The sequence below is a fragment of the Somniosus microcephalus genome, chromosome 16 (genome assembly GCF_052327205.1).
Source record: "Somniosus microcephalus isolate GS21.2 chromosome 16, FLI_Smic_1.0, whole genome shotgun sequence".
NCBI classification, from domain to species: domain Eukaryota; kingdom Metazoa; phylum Chordata; class Chondrichthyes; order Squaliformes; family Somniosidae; genus Somniosus; species Somniosus microcephalus.
In genome coordinates, this window is record NC_141002.1 from 72802637 (window position 1) to 72829840 (window position 27204).

General features: G+C 43.1%; 1 protein-coding gene across 7 annotated transcripts in view; it reads left to right on the forward strand.

Annotated features, from left to right (window-relative positions):
- Positions 1–27204, forward strand: part of grip1 (glutamate receptor interacting protein 1) — a 438725-nt gene that overhangs the window by 280105 nt on the left and 131416 nt on the right. For 5 of the 7 annotated variants that reach the window (XM_086009244.1, XM_086009242.1, XM_086009243.1 and 2 more), the window contains exon 2: positions 20888–20968. The exons of 1 other annotated variant lie outside the window; for it this stretch is intronic. In XM_086009244.1, coding sequence (XP_085865370.1) covers positions 20888–20968 — 81 coding nt within the window. Of the gene's footprint in view, positions 1–4612; positions 4959–20887; positions 20969–27204 lie in introns of those variants that run through there. One more of the 7 variants, XM_086009245.1, reaches the window with a different exon arrangement.

The following is a 27204-nucleotide window of genomic DNA, read 5'->3' on the forward strand; positions in this document are numbered from 1 at the left end:
CAGGTTATCAGAGTGGGTGGAGATCTGGCAGTTGCAATTTAATGTGGATGAGTGTGAGGTAAATTTTGGGAGAAAAAAAGGGGCGAATGTATATATTTAATGGATAGACACTGAAGGGTGTACATGAACAGAGACACAAATACATAATTACTGGAAAGTGAGTGCAGGTAGATAAAGCCATAAGAGAGGCCAATAGAATTTTGAGTTTCAGTAAGAGGAACAGAAAGTACAAGAGTAAAGAAATAATTATCAATTTATACAAAACATTGGATAATCCTCATTAAACGTACTGAGTGTGTTTTGGGCACCCCATTATAGAAAGGAAATGAAAGGCCTTGAGAACATGAGGCATAGGTTCATCAGGGGGGTCCCAGGGATGGGAAACTCTTAATAGAATAACTTGTTTACAGAAAGCAGATTGTGATTTGTTGCAGCAAAAAATGCTGAAAATCTCACGGGCAGTTGCGATGTCTCGAAGGTCAGTTTCGTTGTATTAATGCGTCTCTCCTCATTATGCCATGTGCTCTCCTCCCATACCCTCCACGCCAACCACCTCCCCTGATCCTGCTCAGTCTACCTGTTTCGCCCCTGATGTTTGGCACTTAGTGTTTTAATGCTTACATCTCAGATTGGCAACCTAATTCTGAAGTAAAATCACATAGGCAGTAAATTATTCAGCATGTGGTAATTGAGAGAAATTTATACAATGTGTCTATGGAACTAATCACTTGCGCTGATGATAGATATTCCTGTTTACTGCATATTCAAAGAATGCACATTTTATGAGAATGGAGAGCCAAATGAAAATTAAGGTAATAGGTGTACAGAAACATTGCTTTTGCTCCTGTTAGGAGTGAGATACTGCTGGCATTTAAGTGTTAGAGGTTTGTTTTTCCTTTTAGAGTGTTGTATATAGAAATTGATTACAATTTAACCACAATAAGTGGATATTGTAAATTGGTATGTTTTTTAGTGAAGCTGTACTGAATGGAATGACTCTCATGAGGGTTTTGATTTGAATCAGTTCTGCCTGCCACATTTCCCATTATTACATTATTTTAACTTGGTGATAAATCATAGAATTATAGCAGGCTTCAAAATATTGGAAAATATGATGCACCAAAAATGTTTGAGGGGGGGGGGGGATTTTTGGGCTATTTGCCCCAATCACCATGTTTAAGGCTCTCCAAAACAAACTAAGAAGTCTACACCTAATAGGATTTCATTTTGCATGACACAAAACTGATGGATAGGACCAGCTGGTTCATTGAGTCTGTCCCATTCAGTCATGTTGCAACAAAGCACCAAGAGCCCCAGTAACCACACTCACCAGCAGCCAATTCAGGGAAAAATAGTAGTGGGAGATTCCTCATCCCCATCGTGAAGGTGGTCAAAACAAATTCCAAGAGACCACAGTGACCATGAGGTACATCACCCAACATCCGACCTACCACAGCCATATCCACCTCCTCCAGGAACAACAACTGCTCCCTTTTGAATGCTTGTAGTGAATCCATACTCCCTACACGAGCCAGCAACTTGTTCCAAAGGTTGATAAACCTCTAAGAAAAGAACTTCCTGACCTCTAACCTAGTTCTATGCTTACAAAACTTGCATGCATGTCCCTCATTCTACCTGACCTATCTAGTTCAAATATTTTATCCAGGTGAACTCTAGTCTAATCCCTTCATTATTTTAAATAATCAAATCTGCTAGGTTATACATTTCTAGAGTTAAAAAGACTCGGCTCTCTAAGCCTATTGTGATAACTAAGGGCTTTTCAACTAAGTATCAATCTAATGGCCTTCCACTGAACCTTTTCCACAGACTCTATCATCCACCATGTGAGAGGACCAAAGCTGGAAACCGTATCCTAGATTCAGCTGAACCAAGGTTTTGTACAAGGACACTGGTGCTTTTTGTTTTATACTGGATTGTCTTAGCAATGCCACTGGCACAGTAGGTAGCACCCTCGCCTCTGAGTCAGAAGGTTGTGGGTTCAAATCCCATTCCAGAGACTTGAGCACAAAAATCTAGGCTGACACTCCAGTGCAGTAGTGAGGGAGTGCTGCACTGTCGGAGGTGCCGTCTTTCGGATGAGATGTTACACCGAGGCCCCGTCTGCTCTCTCAGGTGGACCGAAAAGATCCTATGGCACTATGGGATCAGCAGGGGAGTTACCTCCGGTGTCCTGGCCAATATTTAGCCCTCAATCAATATAACAAAAACATTATCTGGTCATTATCACATTGCTGTTTATGGGAGCTTGCTGAGCACAAATTGGCTGCTGTGTTTCCCACATTACAACAGTGACTCCACTTCAAACAGTATTTAATTGGCTGTAAAGTGCTTTGGGACGTCCGGTGGTTGGGAAAGCCAGTATCTAAATGGAAGTCTGTCCTTTTTTTTAATGCATCCTAAAATTCTCTTTGCTTTTGCTATACATTTGCAGAATTGGTCATGAACCGTAGAAACTCATGCGCTGTAACATCTAGTGCCATGGAGAACCATTACTATTAGTAACAACTCTCTGCCAATGACAATGCAATCAATTTTTTATCCAGCCCAGGATCTATTCTCTAATCCCACAGGACTCTATAAAGTAGCCTAATCTGTGGCACATGTCAAAAGCTTTTTGAAAATCCAAATTTACTATGCCAACCAGGCTCCTTTCATCCACAAAATAATAACCTCCTCAAAACATTTTACCGGGTTAGTATGACATGACTTTCTTTTCTAGAAGCCTTTTCTGTCCAGGTGGCCATACAGAGTATCTGTAATACCTTCTAGCACCTTGCCTATGACCAAAACCACGCCAATGAGCCGATAGGGGGGTTTGGCAAAGTGAGGCAGACTGTAAAAGACTTCAGGAGAACATAGGCGGCTTAGTAGAGTAGGCAGACAGATGTCAGATGCAATTTAGTGGGAACAAGTCTGAGATAAGGGCCTAGAAATTCAGTGGCGCCCCGGGCGCCAGTCTCACCAGGGCGCCGGAAGTACCGCCCCGGAAGGAGTCGCGAGCACCCGCCAGAAATTCAGTTTCAGCGCCCCAAATGGAAGCGCGGCGCTACTCGAGGTGCCCCGCATTCCTCTTGGGGCGCTACAACTGAAAATCGCAGCGCAACGTGCCGCAGCGCCACACGCTGCGGCACGGCACGCTGCGGTACTGCAGGCCTTCCTCCCCTTCTTAAAGGGGAGGGGCCTGCTGCAGCGTGATCGGTGATCGCGAGTGCTGGCAAAAGAGCCCGGCACCGAGGAGAAGTGCCAGGCTCTTGGGACACAGCCGGCACAACACGGGGGGTGGGGGGGGGGGCGGTGGTGGCTCAGGAGGCCGGGGACGGCGGCGCGAAGAGGTGCTGGCAGGCGGCCAGCAAAAAAATGGCCACCGCGCACCTCAGCGCCTCTACCGCCGCTGGTAGGCCCCCCTGAACCGGTCGCAAATTGCGACCGGCGTTAAAGCAGGGGGCGCTACCAAATTTGGTGATTGGGGCGTTAGCGGGGCGCTGCGCACACCGATGATGTCATCGGTGGCGCAGCACTAACGGCTAGCGCCGCCATTAGCGCCCCGCTAAACTTAGCGGGAGGCGTGGCCAGTGGCGTAAAACCCACTAAGTGCCCTCTTTGGGCGCTAACGGGTGGCGCAGCCCACTGAATTTCTAGGCCAATATATTTTGGAAAGGAAAAACAAGGAATGAGATTATACACTTAGTGGAAAGACTTAAGGGCTTGGATGAACAGAGAAACCTAACTGCATAATTCTTTGAAAGTACGAGTGCAGGTAGATAAAGCCATAAAAAGACCAGCAGCATCTTGGGTGTTATAAATAGTGGGGTAGAGTACAAGAATAAAGAAATAATGATAAATGTGTACTAGGTAATAATTAGTCTACAGAGTGTAGTTTTGATCAATCTATTATAGAAAGAACATTAAAGCCCTGGAGAATGTACAGGGTAGATTTCATCAGAATGATACCAGGGATGAGGCACTAGTCCTGAGGAGAGTAGATTTAATCAAGCTTTTTAAAATTTGATGGGGTGAATAGGGAGAGACTTACTTCCTTCTAGTTGGTGAGTCCGTGATGAGGGGGTCTTCAATTCAGAATGGTCAGTAAGTGAGTGAGCAGAGGGGTCAGGAGAAATTTCTGTACACGGAGAGTTGTTCGAGCATAAATGCTTTGCCACAGAGTACTTGAGGCAGAAACCATTGTACCTTTTCAGGGAGAAGTGAGCAAATATTTGACACATAGATATATGCGGCTGCGGGGGGAGAGCAGGGCAGTGGGATTGGTTTTGGATTACTCTAGTAAAGATCTGGCACAGACACGATGGTCCAAATGGACCCCTCCTGTGCTGTAAACTTATTTTTCTGTGCTATTGTGGAATAGAGACTTGTGCAGTCCTTTTAAGTAGACTGGTACAGTGTCATATTTTAAATGCTTGTCATGCCGAGTGTCGACTGTTGTGCAAGTCAGTACTGTACTTGCTCTGGCAGTCTATAAACCTAGACGTGAGTAACCTTTGACATTGCAGACAGAGGAGATACGTGGATAAATTCAGCCACAGAAATCTGTTGCACTGCCAAATAACCGGCTGTTGAGTGGTTGAGCTAAATTAAACTACTTTCTGCTGATCAAGCCTGAAAGCAGGGTTAGCTTCTTCAGCCGAGACAGTGGAGCTGCCTCGGCGGTGATTCCCGAGAGAGCTTTCCAGCCTTTTGCTTGTGTTCTCTGACAATGGAATGATGATATGCTTGCTAGCTGCTGAGTTTGAGTTCGATTACACCCAGCTAACGAATTGGCAACAAGCAGCGCACTGCTGAGGCTGTATGTCTGTAACGAGGAGGAAAATCTGCTGCAGTGACTGGCTTTAACGAGTTGTGGAGCCAGACATTTTGTTCAAGTTTTTAGGATGCCATGGATCTGTTATGTGGACTTGGCCATGAACTTAACAATGACTTTGGTAAGTAAAGTGCAGGATAATTTGTGTCTGCAGTTTTACTCTTTCGACTCGCTAGAGCTATTCCTGCTTTGTTAAAACATGTATATTTAGGGACTGAGTGCTAAGTGAAAACACAATTACTGTATGACTTGAAATAGAATAACTTCTGCCAAATGCTGTCTTCAACATCAGACAGAGAATAATGCCTTGTATTGCTTAAAGATTTGAGTGAAAACCATGTCCAAGTTGGTTTGTTTCACAATTGAATGAATCATCATGCTAATACAGCCTTTATGAATATATAATTACTATAGGCATTAATCTGTCACTTTCTGCAAAAGCTGCTTTAGCAGGTGCTGAGTTTTTTGGGTGGGGGGGAGGGGTGGTTTCTGCATATCTGAATTTATATTGAAGTTTGTCATTTATTTTGTGGAGCTGCTATGCAAGATGAGGCATGCTTTTCAGCTAGAACGTGCCATATAACAGCTTCACCCGGAATTTCCGCTCGGTCGCGCTTTTTTTTTCCAGCGCAGTTCGCCAGAAATCGGCCAAAGCAGCGTAAAAGATCGAGAATTTTAAGCGCAAAATACACCCAGCGCAAATGGAGTTTCCGCGATCTTTTGTGCTAGTTTAAAAAACATACTAGAAACCGGCCACGCCCACAAAACTGGCCACGCCCCCAGATTGAATGAATCACCATTGCACTCATTTGCGGGTTTACAAGGAGGCTGTAAAAAATTAAGTTTTTTTAGGCGCAAGGACACAAATAGTAACGTTTTAAAAGCTTTTGAATATATATTTTTAAATTAACAAACTGTAACTATATATAACTATATATACCTAGCATGTGGGTCTGAATAGTTTTTTAAAGTCTTTTTCAGTTACTTAAAATTGGGTTAGTCAGGTGGTGGAATAGGTACTCTGAAATGTTTATTTTTGTGATAAACTCATTTTCAGCTGTATTAATCATTTACACAAGTTACCACTCTTAAATATATCAAGGAATATATTTTAAAGCAATGTCATTTAAAAAAATGACATCCTAAAATGCTGCCTGATTGCGTTAGTTCATGGCAGATTTTGCGTTCGACGATATGCAAATAAGTTTGAGTGGAAACTTGAGAAAGAAACCTTTCTCAAAATTAGTACAATTTTAGGGTGCCATTTGCACCCGGATCGGTGGTTGTGCCCAAAGCGGAAACTCTACCCCCATGTCTTTTACTATTGCATGGACTTTATTAAAATGCTGTAGAATAATCCTGCGATTTTTAAATTTAAATAAACACTGTATGTTGTTTGTACTTCTCCAAACTAGAATTTATTGGTGCAGATAATTAATACAACGTTTGTGTAATGCCAGAGGGTTTACACTTCTAAATGTAAATCATCTGAAAATGATTGCACACGATCATATTGGAAGCTGACCTAGCACATGGATCAAGTTAAACATAGAAGCTCTTGCAAATTGATTCTTGCATTGTGTTCACGCCTTTCCAGATGTATATGACAGCATATTAAACGGACAAACAGTGTCACTCAACATCGGTTACAGTAGCACAGTGGCTATGTCACTGAAGTAGTAATCCAGAGGCCTGATCCAGGAATGTGAGTTCCAATCCTGCCATGGCAGCTTTTAAAAAATAAAAAAAAATCTGGAATTAAAAAACTAGTATTAGTAATGGTGACCGTGAAACTACCGTAAAAACCCATCTGGTTCACTAATGTTGGAAATCTGCCATCATTACCTGGTCTGGCCACTATGTGACTCCAGACCCACAGCAGTGTGGGTGACTCTAATCCACCCTCTGAAATGGCCCAGCACTCAGTTTTACCAAACCGCTATGAAAAACAATAATAATAATAAAACCCGACGGACCACCCGGTATCGACCTAGACATCCAGCCCAGTTGACCCTGCAGAGTCCTCCTCATTAACACCTGGGACTTGTGCCAAAATTGGGAGAGCTGTCCCACAGACTAGTCAAGCAACAGCCTGACCTAGTCATACTCACAGAATCATACCTTACAGCCAATGTCCCAGACTCCTCCATCGCCATCCCTGGGTAAGTCCTGTCCCACCAGCAGGACAGACCCACCACAGGTGGGTGGGGATAGTCCTGGAGTCCTCAACATTGACTCTGGACCCCATGAAGTCTCATGGCATCAGGTCAAGCATGGGCAAGGAAACCTCCTGCTGATTACCACCTACCACCCTCCCTCAGCTGATGAATTAGAACTCCTCCATGTTGAACACCACTTGTAAGAAGCACTGAGAGTAGCAAGGGCACAGAAGGGGACTTCAATGTCCATCACCAAGAGTGGCTCGGTAGCACCACTACTGACCGAGCTGGCCGAGTCCTGAAGGACATAACTGCCAGACTGGGCCTGCGGCAGGTGGTGAGAGAACTAACGTGAGGGAAAAACCTACTTGACCTCGTCCTCACCAATCTGTCACAGATGTATCTGTCCATAACAGTATTGGTAGCAGTGACCACTGCACAGTCCTTTTGGAGACAAAGTCCCATCTTCACACTGAGGACCCCCTCCACCGTGTTGTGTGGCACCACCACTGTGCTAAATGGGATAGATTCAGAATAGATCTAGCAGCTCAAAACTGGGCATCCATGAGGCGCTGTGGGCCATCAGCAGCAGTAGAATTGTATTCCACCACAATCTGTAACCTCATGGCCTGGCATATCCCTCACTCTACCATTACTATCAAGCCAGGGGACCAACCCTGGTTCAATAAGGAGTGTAGAAGAGCATGCCAGGAGCAGCACCAAGTGTAGCTAAAAATGAGGTGCCAACCTGGGGGAGTTGCAACACAGGACGATATGCCTGCTAAACATCTGAAGCAGAATGCTATAGACAGAGCTAAGTGATCCCACAACCAACAGATCAGATCAAAGTTCTGCAGCCCTGCCACATCCAGTCATGAATGGTGGTGAATAATTAACTAACGGGAGGAGGAGGCTCCATGAACATCCCCATCTTCAATGATGGTGGAGCCCAGCACGCGAGTGCTAAAGCCAAGGCTGAAGCATTTGCAACCGAGTGGATGATCCATCTCGGCCTCTTCCTGAAGTCCCCACCATCACAGAAGCCAGTCTTCATCCAATTTGATTCACTCCACGTGATATCAAGAAACAGCTGAGCACACTGGATACTGCAAAGGGTATGGGTCCCGACAGCATCCTGGCTGTCGTGCTGAAGACTTATGCTCCAGAATCAGCCGTGCCTCTAGCCAAGCTGTTCCAGAACAGCTACAACACTGGCATCTACCCGACAATGTGGAAAACTGTCCACAAAAAGCAGGACAAATCCAACCTGGCCCATTATCGTCTCATCAGTCTACTGTCAATCATCAGCAAAGTGATGGAAGGTGTCGTCGACAGTGCTATCAAGTGGCACTTACCAATAACCTGCTCACCAATGCTCAGGTTGGGTTCCACCAGGACCACTCGGCTCCAGATCTCAATATAGCCTTGGTCCAAACATTGGAAAAAGAGTTGAATTCTGTAGGTGAGAGTGATTGCCCTTGACATCAAGACAGCATTTGACCGTGTGGCATCAAGGAGCCCTTGTAAAATTGAAGTCAATGGGAATCTGGGAAAACTCTCCAGTGGCTGGAGTCATACCTAGCACAAGGAAGATGGTTGTTGGAGGCCAATCATCTCAGCCCCAGGATATCGTTGCGGGAGTTCCTTAGGACAGTGTCCTCGGCCCAACCATCTTCAGCCGCTTCATCAATGACCTTCGCTCCATCATAAGGTCAGAAGTGCGGATGTTCGTTGATGATTGCAGTGTTCAGTTCCATTCGCAACCCCTCAGCCAGCATACAGCAAGACCTGCACGACATTCAGGCTTGGGCCGATAAGTGGCAAGTAACATTCATGGCACAAAGTGCTAGGTAATGACTAGCTCCAACAAGAGAGAGTCTAACCACCGCCCCATGATATTCAACAGCATTACCATCACCGAATCCATCACCATCAACTTTCTGGGGGTCAACATTGACCAGAAACTTAACTGGACCAGCCACATAAATACTGTGACAACAAGAACAGGTCAGAGGCTAGGTATCCTGTGGCGAGTGTCTCACCACCTGACTCCCCAAAGCCTTTCCACCATCTACAAGGCATAAGTCAGGAGTGTGATGGAATACTCTTCACTTGCCTGGATGAGTGCAGCTCCAACAACACTCGAAGCTCGACACCATCCAGGACAAAGCAGCCCACTTGATTGACACCCCATCCACCACCTTAAACATTCACTCCCTCCACCACCAGCACACCATGACTGCAGTGTGTACCATCTACAAGATGCACTGCAGCAACTCGCCAAGGCTTCTTCGGCAGCACCTCCCAAACCTGTGACCTCTACCACCTCGAAGGACAAGGTGCAGCAGGCGCATGGGAACACCAAGTTCCCCTCCAAGTCACACACCATCTTGACTTGGAAATATATCGCCATTCCTTCATTACAGCTGGGTCAAAATCCTGGAACTCCCTCCCTAACAGCACTGTGGGAGTACCTTCACCACAGGGACTGCAGCGGTTCAAGAAGGCAGCGCACCACCACCTTGTCGAGGGTATTAGGGATGGGCAATAAATGCTGGCTTTGCCAGCGAAGCCCACATCCCATGAATGAACATTGCCATGGTACTCAAAATGCCCAATTTACAGTGCAGCTTTTCAGAGAATAGTCTTCAAGTGATATTTGTTTTTCTATTTTTTAATGGCATCCGTGGAGCATTGTGTATACAGTGCTGAATATTTTGGAATACCTCTCAGGTTGTAACCTCCATGGTAGAGCCTGGAATGGCTAAACAATGTGCAATGTATGACCAAGAGTAAAGAAGGATTTCAACCAGCTCAACTAGCACTAGATAATAATGAGGCCTCTTGAACTGTGTGCAGAGTTCAAGCATAGCGACTATGAAATGGCTGTGCAGTCTGCAGGGAAGATTTTGGTCTGGGCCCATTTTTGGGCTCCGACATGGTGCTGTGTGGCAAGTGTGTGCTTGACCTGAGAGGCCCAAGGGTCAATGGAAATGGGATCTCTGGTCTCATCAGCATACACTGCGCGAGCAGCAGGGCTAGTGGTGCCTCCACGGGCAGCTCGCCCGAGAGAAGAGATCAGTGTTGGTTAGTCCCGGCAGGGGGAATTGAAGCTGGCTATGGTGGGGTTGGGGGGTGAGGGGGACGCAATTGTGACTCTGGAATCGGAGAAGCACCCTTTCTCCTCCTAGCTCCTCGGGAATTAAAAATAATGTGACTTATCTTTTGGTTGGCAGATTGTGGGGCCGCTGAAGTATCCTGTGTGGGAAACACCCGATTCCTGCCCTGCTCATCGGCGACTTTCAGCAAGCGGCCCTTCAATAGGCCCCTAATTTACACATTAAAGAGAACGAACGCCTGTTTTAGGCGTCCACCTTTATATAAAAAAAAGGGCATAATTAATTTATAATGAAGACCAATGCCTGTGCATATTAGCTGCAGGCAGTCACACTGTTTCATTGGAATGCTTTGCACCCGTTTATCGGTCATCAAATGGGTGTGATGCATTCCAATTTCTACTCCTGCCTTTCTAAGCTCTGCTCCCACAGCATCTAATCCATCTCGATCAGAATTTTAATAAGAAAAATCATCCTTCATTGTACCATTGATACTTTGAACCAAGTTAATCTTGCTGAATGCCTAACGCTACAAAACATCACCAATGTGGGTGAGCTATTAGAACCATTATCAATCTCAATTAGACACAAGGATAGACGTATAGAGACATTTTAGCAGAAAGCTCCTTCAGGCCACACTAATATTGACAAAACAGTGAATCAGACCAAATTGTAATATTTTTGGTCTTTATACTTTGCCCCAGACACCTACACAGCATTTTCAAGCGCATTAAATAAATAAATACTCATTATGAGCTGTACTTCACAGGCAATCAATAGAATACCTGAGCACAAAATGAATGCCTGGCTCGATTTAAATATTTTCCTATGCTGCACTGACTCTTTAATGTCCTCTCATATTAAACTCCATAATTGGGGACTGCTGTAGATAAATTAATGCCACAAACAATTTAGCTTTATTAAAGGGGAAAATCATATAAAGAACACTTTGATCCAGTTTAAAAAAACAGAAGTCCAGTGAGCTCCCCTGATGGCTTATTTGGTAAAGGCCGTATGTGGCTGAAGAAATCACACCAGATCCGAGGTTTCAACCCTGTGCCAAGTGAGCTGATCCCAGGTAGGATCACAGTCGGGATCCTGCAGTTGGTCTTAGTATCTGTCGATGAAGGGAGAAAATTGACCAGGTTTCAGCTCCTGATTGCTATCCAGAATTCCTGATGAAAAGGATTCTCATTTAAATATTGGGTGCAGACTGTATGGTAATTCTATTATCCATCTTCATAGATTGCAAGTTTGAATTCAAATATTGTTTTGATGCTGGATATAAAGATGGAAAACTAAAAGGGAAATACTGCAGAATGCTAGTCATATAAGTGGTCAGCTTTCCTTACAGTCAGTGGCTTTCATGGGCAGCCAATATGCCATATTAAGCGTTTATTGCATGGTGGAAACTTTTTAATGCTGGGCTCCTATGGTGGACATATTGTTCCATTTATGATCTCAATAATAATGATCTCAAATTGGAAGTAACATGCAGCACTGAAGTTCTTTCTTGCTCTCTACCAGGAAGCTTCCATTTGGCTAACAGGGTTAAAATGTTCATGTACAGCTTTAAGATTGGGTGACTTTTATGACAGTAACAGCAGATGACACAAAATTGACACATACATAATCTGATTACCACTCTTCAAGCAGGTTGACTATACTGTACTTGGTTAACTCAAATCAAATTTCATTTGTTTCAGAAATAAATTTTTCAGTTGCAGCTGTTGAGATATGAAATAGTGTGAATTTACAACTCTCGTGAGAACATCTTGATGTCCCCAGAAAATCTGCACAGGATCTTCTGAACATGGCAAATTTTCAAGATCAGCAAATGCATACTCATTGTGAAACAGCAAGCCCTGCCTAATTACCTGGGCTCATTCAAAAGAAGGAACTTGCACTTAACCCATCTGCTGTTGAAACCCTCATCCATGCTTTTGTTACCTCCAGACTCGACTATTCCGAAGCTCTCTTGGCCAACTTCCCACCTTCCACCCTCCATAAATTTAAGCTCATCCAAAACTCTACTGCCTGTCTCCTAACTCTCACCAAGTCTCATTCACCCATCACCCCTACGCCCCACTGATCTACATTGACTTGCTGTCCACCAACGCCTCCAATTTAAAATTCTCATCTTTGTGTTTAAATTTCTCTGGCCTTGCCCCTCCCTATTTCTGTAATCTCCTCCTGCCCTACAACCTACCAAAAACTCTGCATTCCTCCAACTCTGGCCTCTTGCGTATGCCCCACTACCTCTCTGCCTCTCCACCTCTCCCTCCTTTAAGACCATCCTTAACACCTACCTCTCTGACCATGTTTTTGATCACCTGTCTTCATGTCTCGTTCTTTGGCTCAGTGTCAACTTTAGTCTGATTACGCTTCTGTGAAGTGCCTGGGGATGTTTAACTATGTAAAAGGCGCAATATAAATGCAAAGTTGTTATAAACTGTCTTTTACATCCTCTCAATGTCGCAAAGCACTTCACAACCAAGGAATTACTTATGAATCTGTTTATGAAGAATCTAATTTTTGTGTTGTACACAACTGTTGTGTTTGGGGCAAATGCGGCTGCTAATTTGCACACAGCAAAGTCCCACAAGGAGCAATGAGATGAATAACCACTGAATTTGTTTTGGTTGTGTTCGTTGAGGGATGAATGTTGGCTAAGACACTGGGGAACTCATTGCTTTTCTTCAAGAAAATGGAATAGAATCTTTGATGTTCAATTGAAAAGGCATATGGAGCCTCAGTTTAATTTCCCATCCAAAAGACAGTGCCTTTAACAATGCAGCACTTCCTTATTACTGCACTAAAGTGTTAGCCTAGCTGAAGTCTCTGGAATGGAGCTTCAACCCACAACCTGTCAACTCAGAGATAGGAGGGCTACCACTGAGCCAAGCTGACCATAAAAAAGCACTATATGTAAATAGGCAGTTGGTATTTTGAGGCACCAACCTCTGTTTCTATACTTTGAACCACAAATGCCAGCTCTATAATTGAGAGAAGCTTTGGGATATCTGACATACCATCACACATGCTACAGTTGTGAGTTGTTTAGACATGCATTTTGTCACTCGTCACAGACTCCATTTGCTTTGGAAGAACCTGAAGGTCCGTTATTTGAACCAAACATCTCAACCAAATGCAAGACGGCATGTTATAAACCAAGACATAGAAACATAGAAGATAGGAGCAGGAGTAGGCCATTCGGCCCCTCGCGCCCGCTCTGCCATTTAATGAGGTCATGGCTGATCATCCAAATTCAGTACCCTGTCCCTGCTTTCTCCCCATATACCTTGATCCCTTTAGCCTCAAGAAATATATCCAACTCCTTCTTGAATATATTTAATGAATTGGCCTCAACTGCCCTGTGTGGCAGAGAATTCCACAGGTTCACCACTCTCTGGGTGAAGAAATTCTTCCTCATCTCAGTCCTAAATGGCTTACCCCGTATCCTTAGACTGTGGCCCCTGGTTCTGGACTCCCCCCACCATCGGGAAAGTCCTTCCTGCATCTAGTCTGTCTAGTCCTGTTAGAATTTTATAAGTTTCAATGAGATCCCCTCTCATTCTTCTAAACTCCAGCGAATATAAGCCTAATCGACCCAATCTCTCCTCATACATCATTCCTGCCATCCCAGGTACCAACTGGTGAATCTTCGCTGCACTCTCTCCATGGCAAGAATATCCTTCCTCAGGTAAGGCGACCAAAACTGCACACAATACTCAAGGTGTGGTCTCACCAAGGCCCTGTACAACTGCAGCAAGACATCCTTGCTCCTGTACTCAAATCCTCTCGCTATGAAGGCCAACATACCATTTGCCTTCTTAACCGCCTGCTGCACCTGCATGCTTACCTTCAGTGACTGGTGCACAAGGACACCCAGGTCTCGTTGCACTTCCCCTTTTCCCAATCTATTGCCATTCAGATAATCTATTGCCATTCAGATAATAATCTGTCTTCCTGTTTTTGCCACCGACGTGGATAACCTCGCATTTATCCACATTGGGCAGATGCATGGCAAATGCAGTATAATCACCCAACCTGTCCAAATCGTACTGGAGTTTCTCTGCATCCTCCTCACAGCACACACGCCCACCCAGCTTTGTGTCATCTGCAAACTTGGAGATATTACATCTAGTTCCCTCATCTAGATCATTTATATATATTGTGAATAGCTGGGGTCCTAGCACCGATCCCTTCCATACCCCACTAGTCACTGCCTGCCACTCGGAAAAAGACCCGTTTATTCCAACTCTTTGCTTCCTGTCTGCCAACAAGTTCTCTATCCAAGTCAGTACCTTGCCCCCAATCCCATGTGCCTTAACTTTACACGCTAATCTCTTATGTGGGACCTTATCGCAAGCCTTCTGAAAGTCCAAATACACCACATCCACTGGTTCTCCCTTATCTATTCTACCAGTTACATCCTCAAAAAATTCCAGTAGAGTAGTCAAGCATGATTTACCTTTTGTAAATCCATGTTGACTTTGTCCGATCCTGTCACTGTTTTCCAAGTGCGCTGCTATTGCATCTTTTATAATGGACTCTAGCATTTTCCCCACTACCGATGTCAGGCTTACCGGTCTATAATTCCCCATTTTCTCTCTTAATTAGTGGGGTTACATTAGCTATCCTCCAATCCATGGGAACATAAGAACATAAGAACATAAGAAATAGGAGCAGGAGTAGGCCAATCGGCTCCTCGAGCCTGCTCCGCCATTCAATAAGATCATGGCTGATCTGATCCTAACCGCCAATCTACTATCACAGAACCATCTCCTGAATCTAACAGAATTAGACACACGAAATAGGAGCAGGATCAGGCTACATGGCCCCTGAGCCCTCTCCGCTACCCACAGGGCCATGTCCGATCCGAACCTAGACTCATGTCCAAATTACTGCCCGCTCCCCGTAACCCTTAATTCCCTTTACTTCTAGGAAACTGTCTATTTCTGTTTTAAATTTATGTAATGATGTAGCTTCTACAGCTTTTTGGGGCAGCATATTCCATGGACCTGCCACCCTCTGAGTGAAGTAGTTCCTCCTCATCTCAGTTTTGAAAGAGCAGCCCCTTATTCTAAGACTATGCCCCCTAGTTCTAGTTTCACCCATCATCGGGAACATCCTCCCCGCATCCACCCGATCCAACCCCTTCACAATCTTATATGTTTCAATAAGATCGCGCCTCATTCTTCTGAACTCCAACGAGTAGAGTCCCAATCTATTCAACCTCTCCTCATATGTCCATCCCCTCATCCCCAGGATTAACCGAGTGAACCTTCTTTGTACTGACTCGAGAGCAAGTATGTCTTTTCTTAAGTATGGACACCAAAACTGTATCTTAGTATCATCTGCAAACTTTGATATATTACACTCGGTCCCCTCCTCCAAATCGTGAATATAGATTGGAAAGAGTTGGGGACCCAGCACTGACCCCTGCGGAACACCACTAGTTACTGATTGCCAGTCTGAGAATGAACCATTTATCCCAACTCTCTGCCTTCTGTTAGATAGCCAATCCTCTATCCATGCCAGAATATTACCCCCAATCCCGTGATTTTTTATCTTAAGCAATAATCTTTTGTGTGGCACCTTGTCAAATGCCTTTTGGAAGTCTAAATACACTACGTCCATTGGTTCCCCTTTATCCACCCTATATGTTACTTCCTCAAAGAACTCCAGCAAATTTGTCAAACATGACTTCCCCTTCATAAAACCATGCTGACTTTGTCCTATTAAATTATGATTATCCAAATGTCCTGTTACTGTACCCTTAATAATGGACTCCAAAATTTTACCTACCACAGATGTTAGGCTAACCGGTCTATAGTTTCCAGCCTTCTGCCTACTGCCCTTTTTAAATAAGGGTGTTACATTAGCAGTTTTCCAGTCTGCCGGGACCTTTGCTGAGTCCAGGGAGTTTTGGAAAATTATTACCAGTGCATCCACAATCCCTACCGCCACTTCCCTCAAGACCCTAGGATGTAAGCCATCAGGTCCAGGTGATTTATCCGCCTCGAGTCCCATTATTTTACCGAGTACCACTTCCTTAGTGATTTTGATCGTGTTTAGCTCCTCCCCCCCATAGCCCCCTGTTTGTCCAGTGTTGGGATATTCTTAGTGTCCTCTACTGTAAAGACTGATACAAAATACTCATTCAGTGTTTTTGCCATCTCCATATTTCCCACCATTAATTTCCCGGTCTCATCCTCTAAGGGACCAACATTTACTTTAGCCACCCTTTTTCTTTTTATATAACTATAAAAACTCTTACTATCTGTTTTTATATTTTTTGCTAATTTACTTTCATAATCTATCTTCCCTTTCTTAATCAATCTTTTTGTTATTTTTTGCTGTCTTTTAAAGTTTTCCCAATCCTCTCTCCTCCCACTAGATTTGGTTACCTTATATGCCCTTGTTTTTAGTCGAATACTATCCTTAATTTCTTTACTTAGCCATGGATGGCTGTCTTTTCTTTTACACCCTTTTCTTCTCAGTGGAATATATATTTTTTGGAAGTTGTAAAATAACTCCTTAAATGTACACCACTGATCATGTATCGTCTTACCCTTTAATCTATTTTCCCAATCCACTCTACTCAATTCCGCTCTCATACCTTCATAGTCTCCTTTATTCAAGCTTAGCACGCTTGTTTGAGATCCAACCTTCTCACCCTCTAATTGAATATGGAATTCAACCATGTTATGGTCACTCATTCCAAGGGGATCCTTTACTAGGACATTTTTAATTAATCCTGTCTCGTTACACAGGACCAGATCTAAGGTTGCTTGCCCCCTGGTCGGTTCAGTTACATACTGCTCAAGAAACCCATCCCTAATACACTCAATGAACTCATCCTCAAGGCAGCCCTGCCCAATTTGATTTGTCCAATTAATATGATAGTTAAAATCCCCCATAATTCTAGATGTTCCCTTATTACAAGCCTCAACTATTTCCTGATTGATACTCCGTCCAACAGAGTTGCCACTGTTCGGAGGCCTATAGACTACGCCCACTAGTGTTTTTTTCCCCTTATTATTCCTTACCTCCACCCAAACTGTTTCATTATCCTGATCTTTTGACCAAATATCATTTCTCTGTATTACAGTGATTCCTTCCTTTATTAACATAGCCACCCTACCTCCCCTTCCTTCCTGCCTGTCCTTCCTGATCGTTAAATAACCTGGTATGTTTAATTCCCAGGCATTGTCACCCTGCAGCCATGTTTCTGTAATGGCCACAAGATCATACCCATATGTAGTTATTTGTGCCATTAACTCGTCTATTTTGTTACGAACGCTGCATGCATTCAGATAGAGAACTTTCAAAGATGTTTTGTGACACTTAGTTCCTGCTTTTGCCCTTTTTATTACTTTACCTTTTACTCCATACCTTCTGCCCCTTCCTGACATGCTCTGGTTTTTAATTTCCCCACTGCTACCTAAGTCTATGACCTTCTCTGTTGTCATTTTTATTATTTGCTCTCTAGGAACCTCCCCCCCCACTAGTTAGTTTAAAGCCCTCTCTACAGCCCTAGTTATATGATCCGCCAGGACTCTAGTCCCAGCACTGGCCAAGTGAAGCCCGTCCCAACGGAACAGCTCCCTCCTGCCCCAGTACTGGTGCCAGTGTCCCAGGAAGCAAAACCCATTTCTCCCACACCAGTCTTTGAGCCACGCATTTAACTCTCTAATTTTATTTGTCCTAGCCAAATTTGCTCGTGGCTCAGGTAATAATCCAGAGATTATTACCCTTGAGGTTCTGTTTTTTAATTTGACCCCTAGCTGCTCATACTCCTTTAACAGAACCGGCTTCCTAGTCCTATCTACGTCGTTTGTACCAACATGGACCACGACAACTGGATCCACCCCCTCCAAGTTTCTTTCCAGCCCAGAGGAGATGCCCTTAACCCTGGCACCGGGTAGGCAACACAGCCTTCGGGACTCTCGCTCTCGGCTGCAGAGAAATCTATCTATCCCCCTAATAATACTATCCCCTACCACTACAACATTTCTATTTACTCCCCCCTCTTGAATGGCCCCCCGTTCCACGGTGCTGTGGCCAGGTTGCTCATTCTCCCTGCAGTCCCTGCAGCACGGTGGCATAGTGGTTAGCACTGTTGCCTCCCAGCGCCAGGGACCCGGGTTCAAATCCGGCCTCGGGTGACTGTCTGTGTGGAGTTTGCACATTCTCCCCGTGTTTGAGTGGGTTTCCTCCGGGTGCTCCGGTTTCCTCCCACAGTCCAAAGATGTGCGGGTTAGGTTGATTGGCCATGATAAAAATTGGCCCTTAGTGTTAGGGGGGATTAAATACGTGGGGTTACGGGGATAGGGCTTGGGTGGGATGGCTGTCGGTGTAGGGACCGGGTGCTAGGGTTTGGATGATCAGCCATGATCTCGTTGAATGGCGGAGCAGGCTCGAAGGGCCGAATGGCCTACTCCTGCTCCTATCTTCTATGTTTCCTGTCCCCACAGGGAGTAAGAACCTCGAACCTGTTGGACAAGAGCAAGGGCTGCGGCTCCTCCAGCTCTACCTCCTGGACCCCCGTACTTGCCTCACTTGTAGTCACACCGTCCTGTCCCTGACCATGGGCTACATCTGAATTAATTAACTTCATAGGTGTGACCACCTCCTGATACAGAGTCCAGGTACTTCTCCCCCTCCCTGATGTGTCGCAGTGTCTGAAGCTCAAACTCCAGCTCATCAACACGGAGCTGGAGTTCCTGTAGCAGCAGACACTTGTTACAGACGTAATCACCGTGAGCCTCAATGGGGTTCACCGGCTCCCACATCTCGCAACAGTAACACATCACCTGCTCCATTCTATGTAATTAATTAAATTTTTTATTGTTAGTTATGGACACCCTCTGCCCGATTTTAGATGCTAGTATCCCCTTTAATTAATTGGATTTAAATTAAATCAATCCCTCTAGTTACACCAGTTAAATGGTTTACCAACAGTCACTCTGCACCAAAAAGGCCTTATTAACTACAACCCACAGAGGTAAAGTTTGAAAAGAGCAACTCACACTTACCCAAACTCACAGCACTCTTTGATGACTCGCACTCAGTGCTTGCTCGCACTCGGACTGGTCTTTTTATACTGTTTGTTTGTTTACAGCCAAATGAGTCACCCCTGCTGATTGGTTAGAAAACTGGTTTCCACTGCCTGCTGTGCCAATTTACTCCTACTGCAGTGTAACCTTGTTTTACTCTTCTTAAACCAACAGAATCCCAAATATTTAACTTTTCCCCTTTACTTAAACTGCTTAAGTAATCTTATCAAGAATGATTTAAAGAGAAATAACAAATAAAGAACTCTCACACTTACCCAACCTCACAGCACTCTTTGATGACTCGCACTGTTCCAGAGTCTATAGAATTTTGGAAGATGACCAGCAATGCATCTACTATTTCTAGGGCCACTTCCTTAAGTACCCTAGGATGTAGATTATCAGGCCCTGGGGATTTATCGGCGTTCAATCTCATCAATTTCCCTAACACCATTTCCGTACAAATACTGATTTCTTTCAGTTCCTCCCTTTCATCAGACCCTATGTTCCCCGACATCTCTGGGAGGTTATTTGTGTCCTCCTTTGTGAAGACAGAACCAAAATATGTATTTAATTGGTCTGCCATTTCTTTGTTCCCCATTATAAATTCCCCTGATTCTGACTGCAAGGGACCTACGCTTGACTTCACCAATCTTTTTCTCTTCACATATCTTTAGAAGCTTTTACATTCAATTTTTATGTTCCCTGCAAGCTTACTCTCATAATTTATTTTCCCTCTCTTAATTAATTAATCCTTTTGTCCTCCATTGCTGAATCCTAAACTGCTCCCAATCCTCAAGTTTGCTGCTTTTTTTGGCCAAATTATATGTCCTCTCCTTGGATCTTACGCTGTCTCTAATTTCCCTTGTTAACCATGGTTGAGTCACCTTTTTTGTTTTATTTTTATGCCAAACAGGGATGAACAAATTCTGTAGTTCATCCATGCGATCTTTAAATGTTAAGACTCCACTGTGCACTTTACACAGATGTGGCTATAGCTTTGTTTTACACCAGGCTGCATGTTTTTAGGTGTTTTCAATTCAGCTAAAGATGCAGTACCTGAAGAAGTGCTTATTTGGTGCTGGTTAGCTCAGACTTCGCTGTGTGTTACTGCTATTGTGCAGATTAAGGAGTGAGCTTCAAAAATAAATGTTTTCTGTCCACCCTCAATAAAACTCTGAATTTCTTTTAAATTTGATCTGTAAACAGCAAAATATATCTCTTGGTTGGTCCTGATTAAGAAAATAAGTGTACCTTGTCTGGGGTAGGTAAACATTCCTTCACAGATGAGCAATTTCTCTGTTGCTGTCTTCAGACCACTGAAATATGGATTTACATAGATTGCTTCATTTTATTGAATACAGTGTTGTGCTACTTAAAAAATTTGCATTGACTTTTATCGTTAATGGCCCTCGTCAGGGGCAGTGGTACTAGCTGCTTTTTTCATCATTGGATAATATGTTTTTCCCTCATTATTTTCCAGCCTGGATGATCTCTTGTATATGAAACGAGCCATGTTTTGACGTTACTAAGCTAATGTTAGAAAGAGTGTGTGACTGGCTTTTGTAGATCTCTGAGATTTGAGCTTGTCCATGTTAATGCTGTAGGCTTCGCTGACTGACCTACGTACAGTGCATTGTAGTTGACAGATTTTGCCTCAAACAAATCCTTCATATAATTCTTTTAGACAGATCCGATATTTTTATTTTACAGATGAGGGACCATACGCCAAATCTACAAACCCAGGAAAAGCTTCAGAAGGTACTTTGGCAGTTAGAAGACAAAGTATCCCAGGTAAGTTTAATCTGTATGTTTCAAAAATACCCCTTTGGGAGGATGTGCTTACATATCGCCTACAAACAGATTTGAAATATGGCATTCTTCTGTAATGACAATGTCTACCCTTCAAAGAATCTTAGTTTGTATTCCCTGGTTTACTTTGACAAACACCCCACTGTTCTGAAAGATGGGATTAGTAGCATCTAATCAGAAATAGTGATTTTTCTTTTGTATCTTCTTTTCTGCACAAATAATCTTCTATAGATTTGTTAAAATAAATATTGCAACTCGGTTTAGAGAGAGGAACAGAATCATGGAGCCTTGATTTATTCATAGATTCTGGGAATAACTAATAGAGTCTTTACTTTTATATTTTCACCTTTGGTGCAGATTTCTGCTGCAGACATACCTCCTCTATGAACAGTATTTTTGCAGAAAACTGTTTTCCTTAAAAGAACACTGGCAAATGCTGAGTTATTAACTTGGACTTCCTAATTGCTCAATAGGCAAATACACTAGATGGGGTACTATTGATACATATAATTTACAATGGTCTCCTTGGATTGTATCGAGTTATCTGATCTCATTAGGTCTCAGAATCTTCAACCTAGGGAGGAAAAAATCAGCTACACTTCCAATTCCTTGTAAATATCCAGAGATTCCTGCTGGAAAGTAAGACAACAAACACCCACACACACACACTTTTACTGAATTGCTGTAACAAAAGTCACTGCATTGTTCCTACTGTGAGACAGATAATGATATTAATGCAGTGGGACACACCAGTTTTGGACAAGCTGTAAAAAAACATACATTATTGAATGAGCTGAAATCTCTGATACTCTTATCCAGCTGCTGTGAACTGAATACTGTACAGGTAAAAGTGATTGGGGTACTCCGCAGAGAACAAACCGATACATTATTCATGTAGTTGAAGGTACTTTGAATTTTAATCATGTTTGCACCACCAAGAATTTCTGGCATACCAATAAAAATGATGATCGATTGACTGCGGGTCTCTGGTTTGCTGATAGTTTTGGCAGTGGATTTTTTAGCACCCTGCTGTGCAGTAAACTAAAGAAAATTCTTGCCTTTATGTCTTCTTTGCAGTAGATGAGTGGTAATCTGTCTTGATGCAGATCTATTGAACAGTCTAAAGCAGTCTGCTTATTCATAATAGCTTAAGAGGGAACTTTAATAGCTAAAAAGTAAAAATTCCTTCGCCCCACCATTTTTGTGGGGGGAGGGGTGCGGGGCATGCCTTCAGCTGCCTAGGAATTCTAGCTGCTCTGGAATTCCCTCCCTAAACCTTGCCACCTCTCTCTTTCAAATGCTCCTTAAAACCTGTCTCTTTGACCAAGCTTTTGGTCGTCTCTCCTGTTGTCTCTTTCTTTGGCTTGATGTCATTTTTGTCACGTTCTTGTGAAGCACCTTGGAATGTTTTGCTATGTTAAAGGCATTACAAAGGAAAGGGTGCTAATTTTTTTTTAAACATTTTAACCTACTTATTATAATACCTAATTAACCCAGCCATTTGCTTTCCTGACAATTTCCAGTGGTAAGCTGATAATTCCAACTGCAGACACTGAATATAAGTTTTTTTTGTTTTAGCAAGATAGCAGGTTAATGGGTCACATTGTACATGGCAATGGCTGTATGATGAAAAATGTTGCATTAATGCAGATCCCACCAGATCATTGTATTTATACCATATACTGGCAGACTCCAGCTGCTCTATATATGCACATTCTCAGGCTGTGGGCTTCATGTTTATAGTACAGGAAACTCTCGATTTACCGGCACCTAAATAATCGGAAATCTCTGTTAACTGGCAAAATTCAGGAGTAGGTTCAGGTAAGTTTTACTTCATATTAGTGGCCGTTCCTGGAAGTGTGGCTGTGTAATCGGGGTTCCTGCACTTGTTGCTAAGCAACAGGGATGCTTGGTCTGTGGCCGGGGTGCCTGCAGCTGTTGCTAAGCAACAGGGAAGCCTGGATTTGTTGCTGTGTACGGAGCTCTCGTACTTTTTTACTATACCTCTCTGTAATCCGGACTTTTTGATAAACCGGCACCACGCCAGTCCCGTCAGTGCCAGATAAAAAAGAGCTTCCTGTATAGTGCCAGCAGAGTAAAATTATTAATAGAAAGCCAATAAAAGTAGCTTTTGAAAATGAACCCTGCAATGATAAGAATTTTAGTTATCAGGAAAAGCAGTCATACTGTCAGAAGCTTACATTTTAATACAGTACATTGCTGTCCAAAAAGCTTTTGATGGAGATGCAGAGTGTTTCAGTTTGTTGCCCCAGGCTGGTGATGCACAGTACTTGTAGAATGCAAATGCTCATCATTGCGCAGGTTGGAGTTCATACAGCACTCCACTTCCTGGTTAATTAGCCCTAGTTACTAGGGTTACACATGTAAACTTTAATAAACTAGGAGGAAAGTTAAATAATGATACACAGCTATATAGTTTATAAGTCTTCATATATAGGCCCAGCATTGGAAACATTGGGGGAGATTTCCTTTGCCTGATATGTGGCACAATCATAATCTCATTCTTTATCAATGTTTTTATAATCACAGTAGGTACCTTTGCTAAAGTAGTGAAATAAGTAGGATAATTACATAAGAACATAAGAAATAAGAGCAGGAGTAGGCCATTTTACCCCTCGAGCCTGCTCCGCCATTCAATAAGATCACGGCTGAAATTCTACCTCAACTCCACTTTCCTGCACTATTCCCATATCCCTTGATTCCCTTAATATCTAAAAATCTATCGATCTCTGTCTTGAATATACTCAACGACTGAGCCTCCACAGCAGAGAATTCCAAAGATTCTCCACCAGCTGAGTGAAGAAATTTCTCCTCACCTCAATCCTAAATGGCTGACCCCTTATTCTGAGACTGTGACCCCTGGTTCTAGACTCCCTAGCAGGGGAAACATCCTCTCTGCATCTACTCTGTCAAGCCCTGTAAGAATTTTGTATGTTTCAATGAGATCACCTCTCACTCTTCTAAACTCTAGAGAATATAGGTCTAGTCTACTCAATCTCTCCTCATAGGACAATCCCCCCCATCCCAGGAATCAGTCTGGTGAACCTCCATTGCACTCCCTCTATGGTAAGTATATCCTTCCTTAGATAAGGAGACCAAAACTGTACACAATACTCCAGGTGTGGTCTCACCAGGGCCCTATATAATTGCAGTAAGACATCTTTAGTCTTCTACTCAAATCCTCTTGTAATAAAGGCCAATTTGCTTTCCTAATTGCTTGCTGTACCTGCATGTTAACTTTCAGTGATTCGTGTACAAGGACACTGGTCCCTCTGAACACCAACATTTCCCAATCTCTCACCATTTAAAAAATACTCTGCTTTTCTATTTTTCCTACTGAAGTGGATAATTTCACATTTCACCACATTATATTCCATTTACCATGTTCTTGCCCACTCTCTTAGCTTGTCTATATCCCCTTGAAGCCTCTTTGCATCCTCCTCACAACTTACATTCCCACCTAGCTTTGTATCATCAGCAAAGTTGGATATATTACATTTGATCCCCTTATCCAAATCATTGATATAGATTGTGAATAGCTGAGGACCAAGCACTGATCCTTGCAGTATCCCACAAGTTACAGCCTGTAAGGGGCCCACATTTACTTTCGCTAATCTTTTCCTTTTTACATACCTATAGAAGCTTTTACAGTCTGTTTTTATATCTCTCGCTCGTTTACTCTCATTCTATTTTCCCTTTCTTTATCAACTTCGTGGTCCTCCTTTGCTGAATTCTAAAATCCTCCCAATCCTCAGGCTTACTACTCTTTTTGGCAACATTATAAGCTTCTTCCTTTGATCTAATACTATCTTTAACTTCTCTAGTTAGCCATGGTTGGACTACTTTTCCTGTGAGGTTTTTGTGCCTTAAAGTAATGTATATTTGTTGTAAATTATGTATTAATTCTTTAAATGCTAGCCATTGCTTGTCTACCATCATACCTTTTCAGTATAAAATTCTATCATATTATGGTCACTCTTCCCCAAAGGCCCCTTTACTACAAGGTTATTAATTAACCCTTTCTCGTTGCACAATACTAGATCTAAAATAGCCTGTTCCCTAATTGGTTCCTCGACATACTATCTTGCATACATTCCATAAATTCGTCCTCCACATTATTACTGCAAATTTGGTTTGCCCAGTCTATATGTAGATTAAAGTCCCCAATGATTACTGTATTATCCTTGTTACATGCACCTCTAATTTCCTGATTTATACTTTGCCCTACATTACAACTACCGTTTGGGGGCCTATAAACAACTCCCACCAATGATTTCTGCCCCTTGATGTTTCTTAACTCCACCTAAACTGATTCTACTTCTTGATTTTTGGAGCTAAGATCCTTTCTGTATACTGTCTTTATCCCATCCTTTATTACCCTCCTCCTTTTCCATTTTGCCTATCTCTTCTAAAAATTTAAGTATCCTGGAATATTTAGTTCCCAATCTTGGCCACATTGCAACCACGCCTCCATAAAGGCTATTCAATCAAACCTATTCATTTCTATCTGCACTATTAATTCATCTATTTTGTTGCGAATGCTTCACGCATTCAGATATAGTGCCTTTAGCTTTAACTTATTTCTATTTTTCCTTGATGTCACATTAGTCACTGATGCCCTATTACCTTTGTTATTCTCTCTGTCCCTTCCTGACCCACTCTGCTTATTTTTACCCAAAACTCTACTCTGCTCTAGAGCCTTGACATTTCTCTTGCTGCTTTTAAATTGACTCTTTCCTGAATCCTCCCACCCTCCCTTCATTAGTTTAAAGCCCTGTCTACTGCCCTAGTTAATCGGTTCACCAGTCTGGTTTAAGTGGAGCCCGTCCCAACTAAACAGCTCCCTCTTTCCCCAGTACTGGTGCAATGAACTGAAACCTCTTCCTCCCACACCACTCTTTGAGCCATGCATTTAAACCTCTAATCTGTTTGTCCCTATACCAATTTGCACATGGTTCAGGTAACAATCCAGAGAGATTGTTACCTTTGAGGTTCTGCTTTTTAATTTGGATCCTAGCTCCTCAAACTCCCTCAGCAGAACCTCATTCCTAGTTCTACCTATGTCATTGGTTCTTACATGGACCACGACAACTGGATCCTCCCCCTCCCACTCCAAGTTCTCTTCCAGCCACGAGGAGATGTCTTTAACCTGGCACCAGGCAGGCAACACCACCTTCTGGACTCTCGGTCGTGGCTGCTGAGAACAGCATCTTATCCCCCTGACTATACTGTACCCTACCACAACTACATTCCTTTTCACTCTCCCCACCCCCCCCCCCCCCCACCCCCCACTTGAATGGCCTCCTGCACCATGGTGCCATGGCCAGCTTTGCTCATCCATCCTGCAGGATTTTCCCTCATCCATAATAGTACCCTGGCATAAACTTGCTTACAGCTGTAATGTGCATATGCATATTTCAAATTTTTAATAAATTGTAGATGCTGTTATTTTCAGAGAGCATAAAGAAAATGTTACTTAACTGTTTTCTCTCTCTTCATGTAATGCTATTTACATTGAGCGCCGACTCCAAGGTATCAATCAGCAGTTGCTCCACCTCCTGTAAGCACTACAGCGTGGCCTCATGTCAAAGCGACTGACGATAAACCACTCCCTCATCCACAGAGAAACACTGCAGAACCCTCGTCGAAGCTGTAATTTGATTGGGCTGCTCATTATGTTAATTCTAACACTTTGATGAATGACTTCTTTGCAGTTTGTGACTTGCGCATATCCCTTATTTGAAGTGTGCAGTTGATTTGAGTCACCATCTGTCTCTCTTTGCATCCTGACTCCAATCCAATCTCACCAAACATAGCAGACATGTGATTTAGTAGCGTGCACATTAAAACTGAGTGTTTTCCATCAGTCGCAGTTTCTTGTAACCAAACACCAAAGTTGTTGAAAATGTGGCATAGTCCGAACTGCCCTAACCAGTGACTGCACCAGTGCCCCTGGGGCCAGCTGCTTACAAATATGCTTCCAACAAATACGATAAAAGTGGTGCAGTTAGTTGTCCCAACCCCTCTAGTTATACAGCAAAAACACTTATATTTACAGTTCTGTAATTTATCACACTTACACCCTTTGTGATCAACACTGAAGGTTGTTCAAACATGATAAACTTGTACCAGTCAGTTTAGCTCATGCAAAATGATTGTACATCTAAAAATCTCTCTGTACCACCTGTTGATTTGAC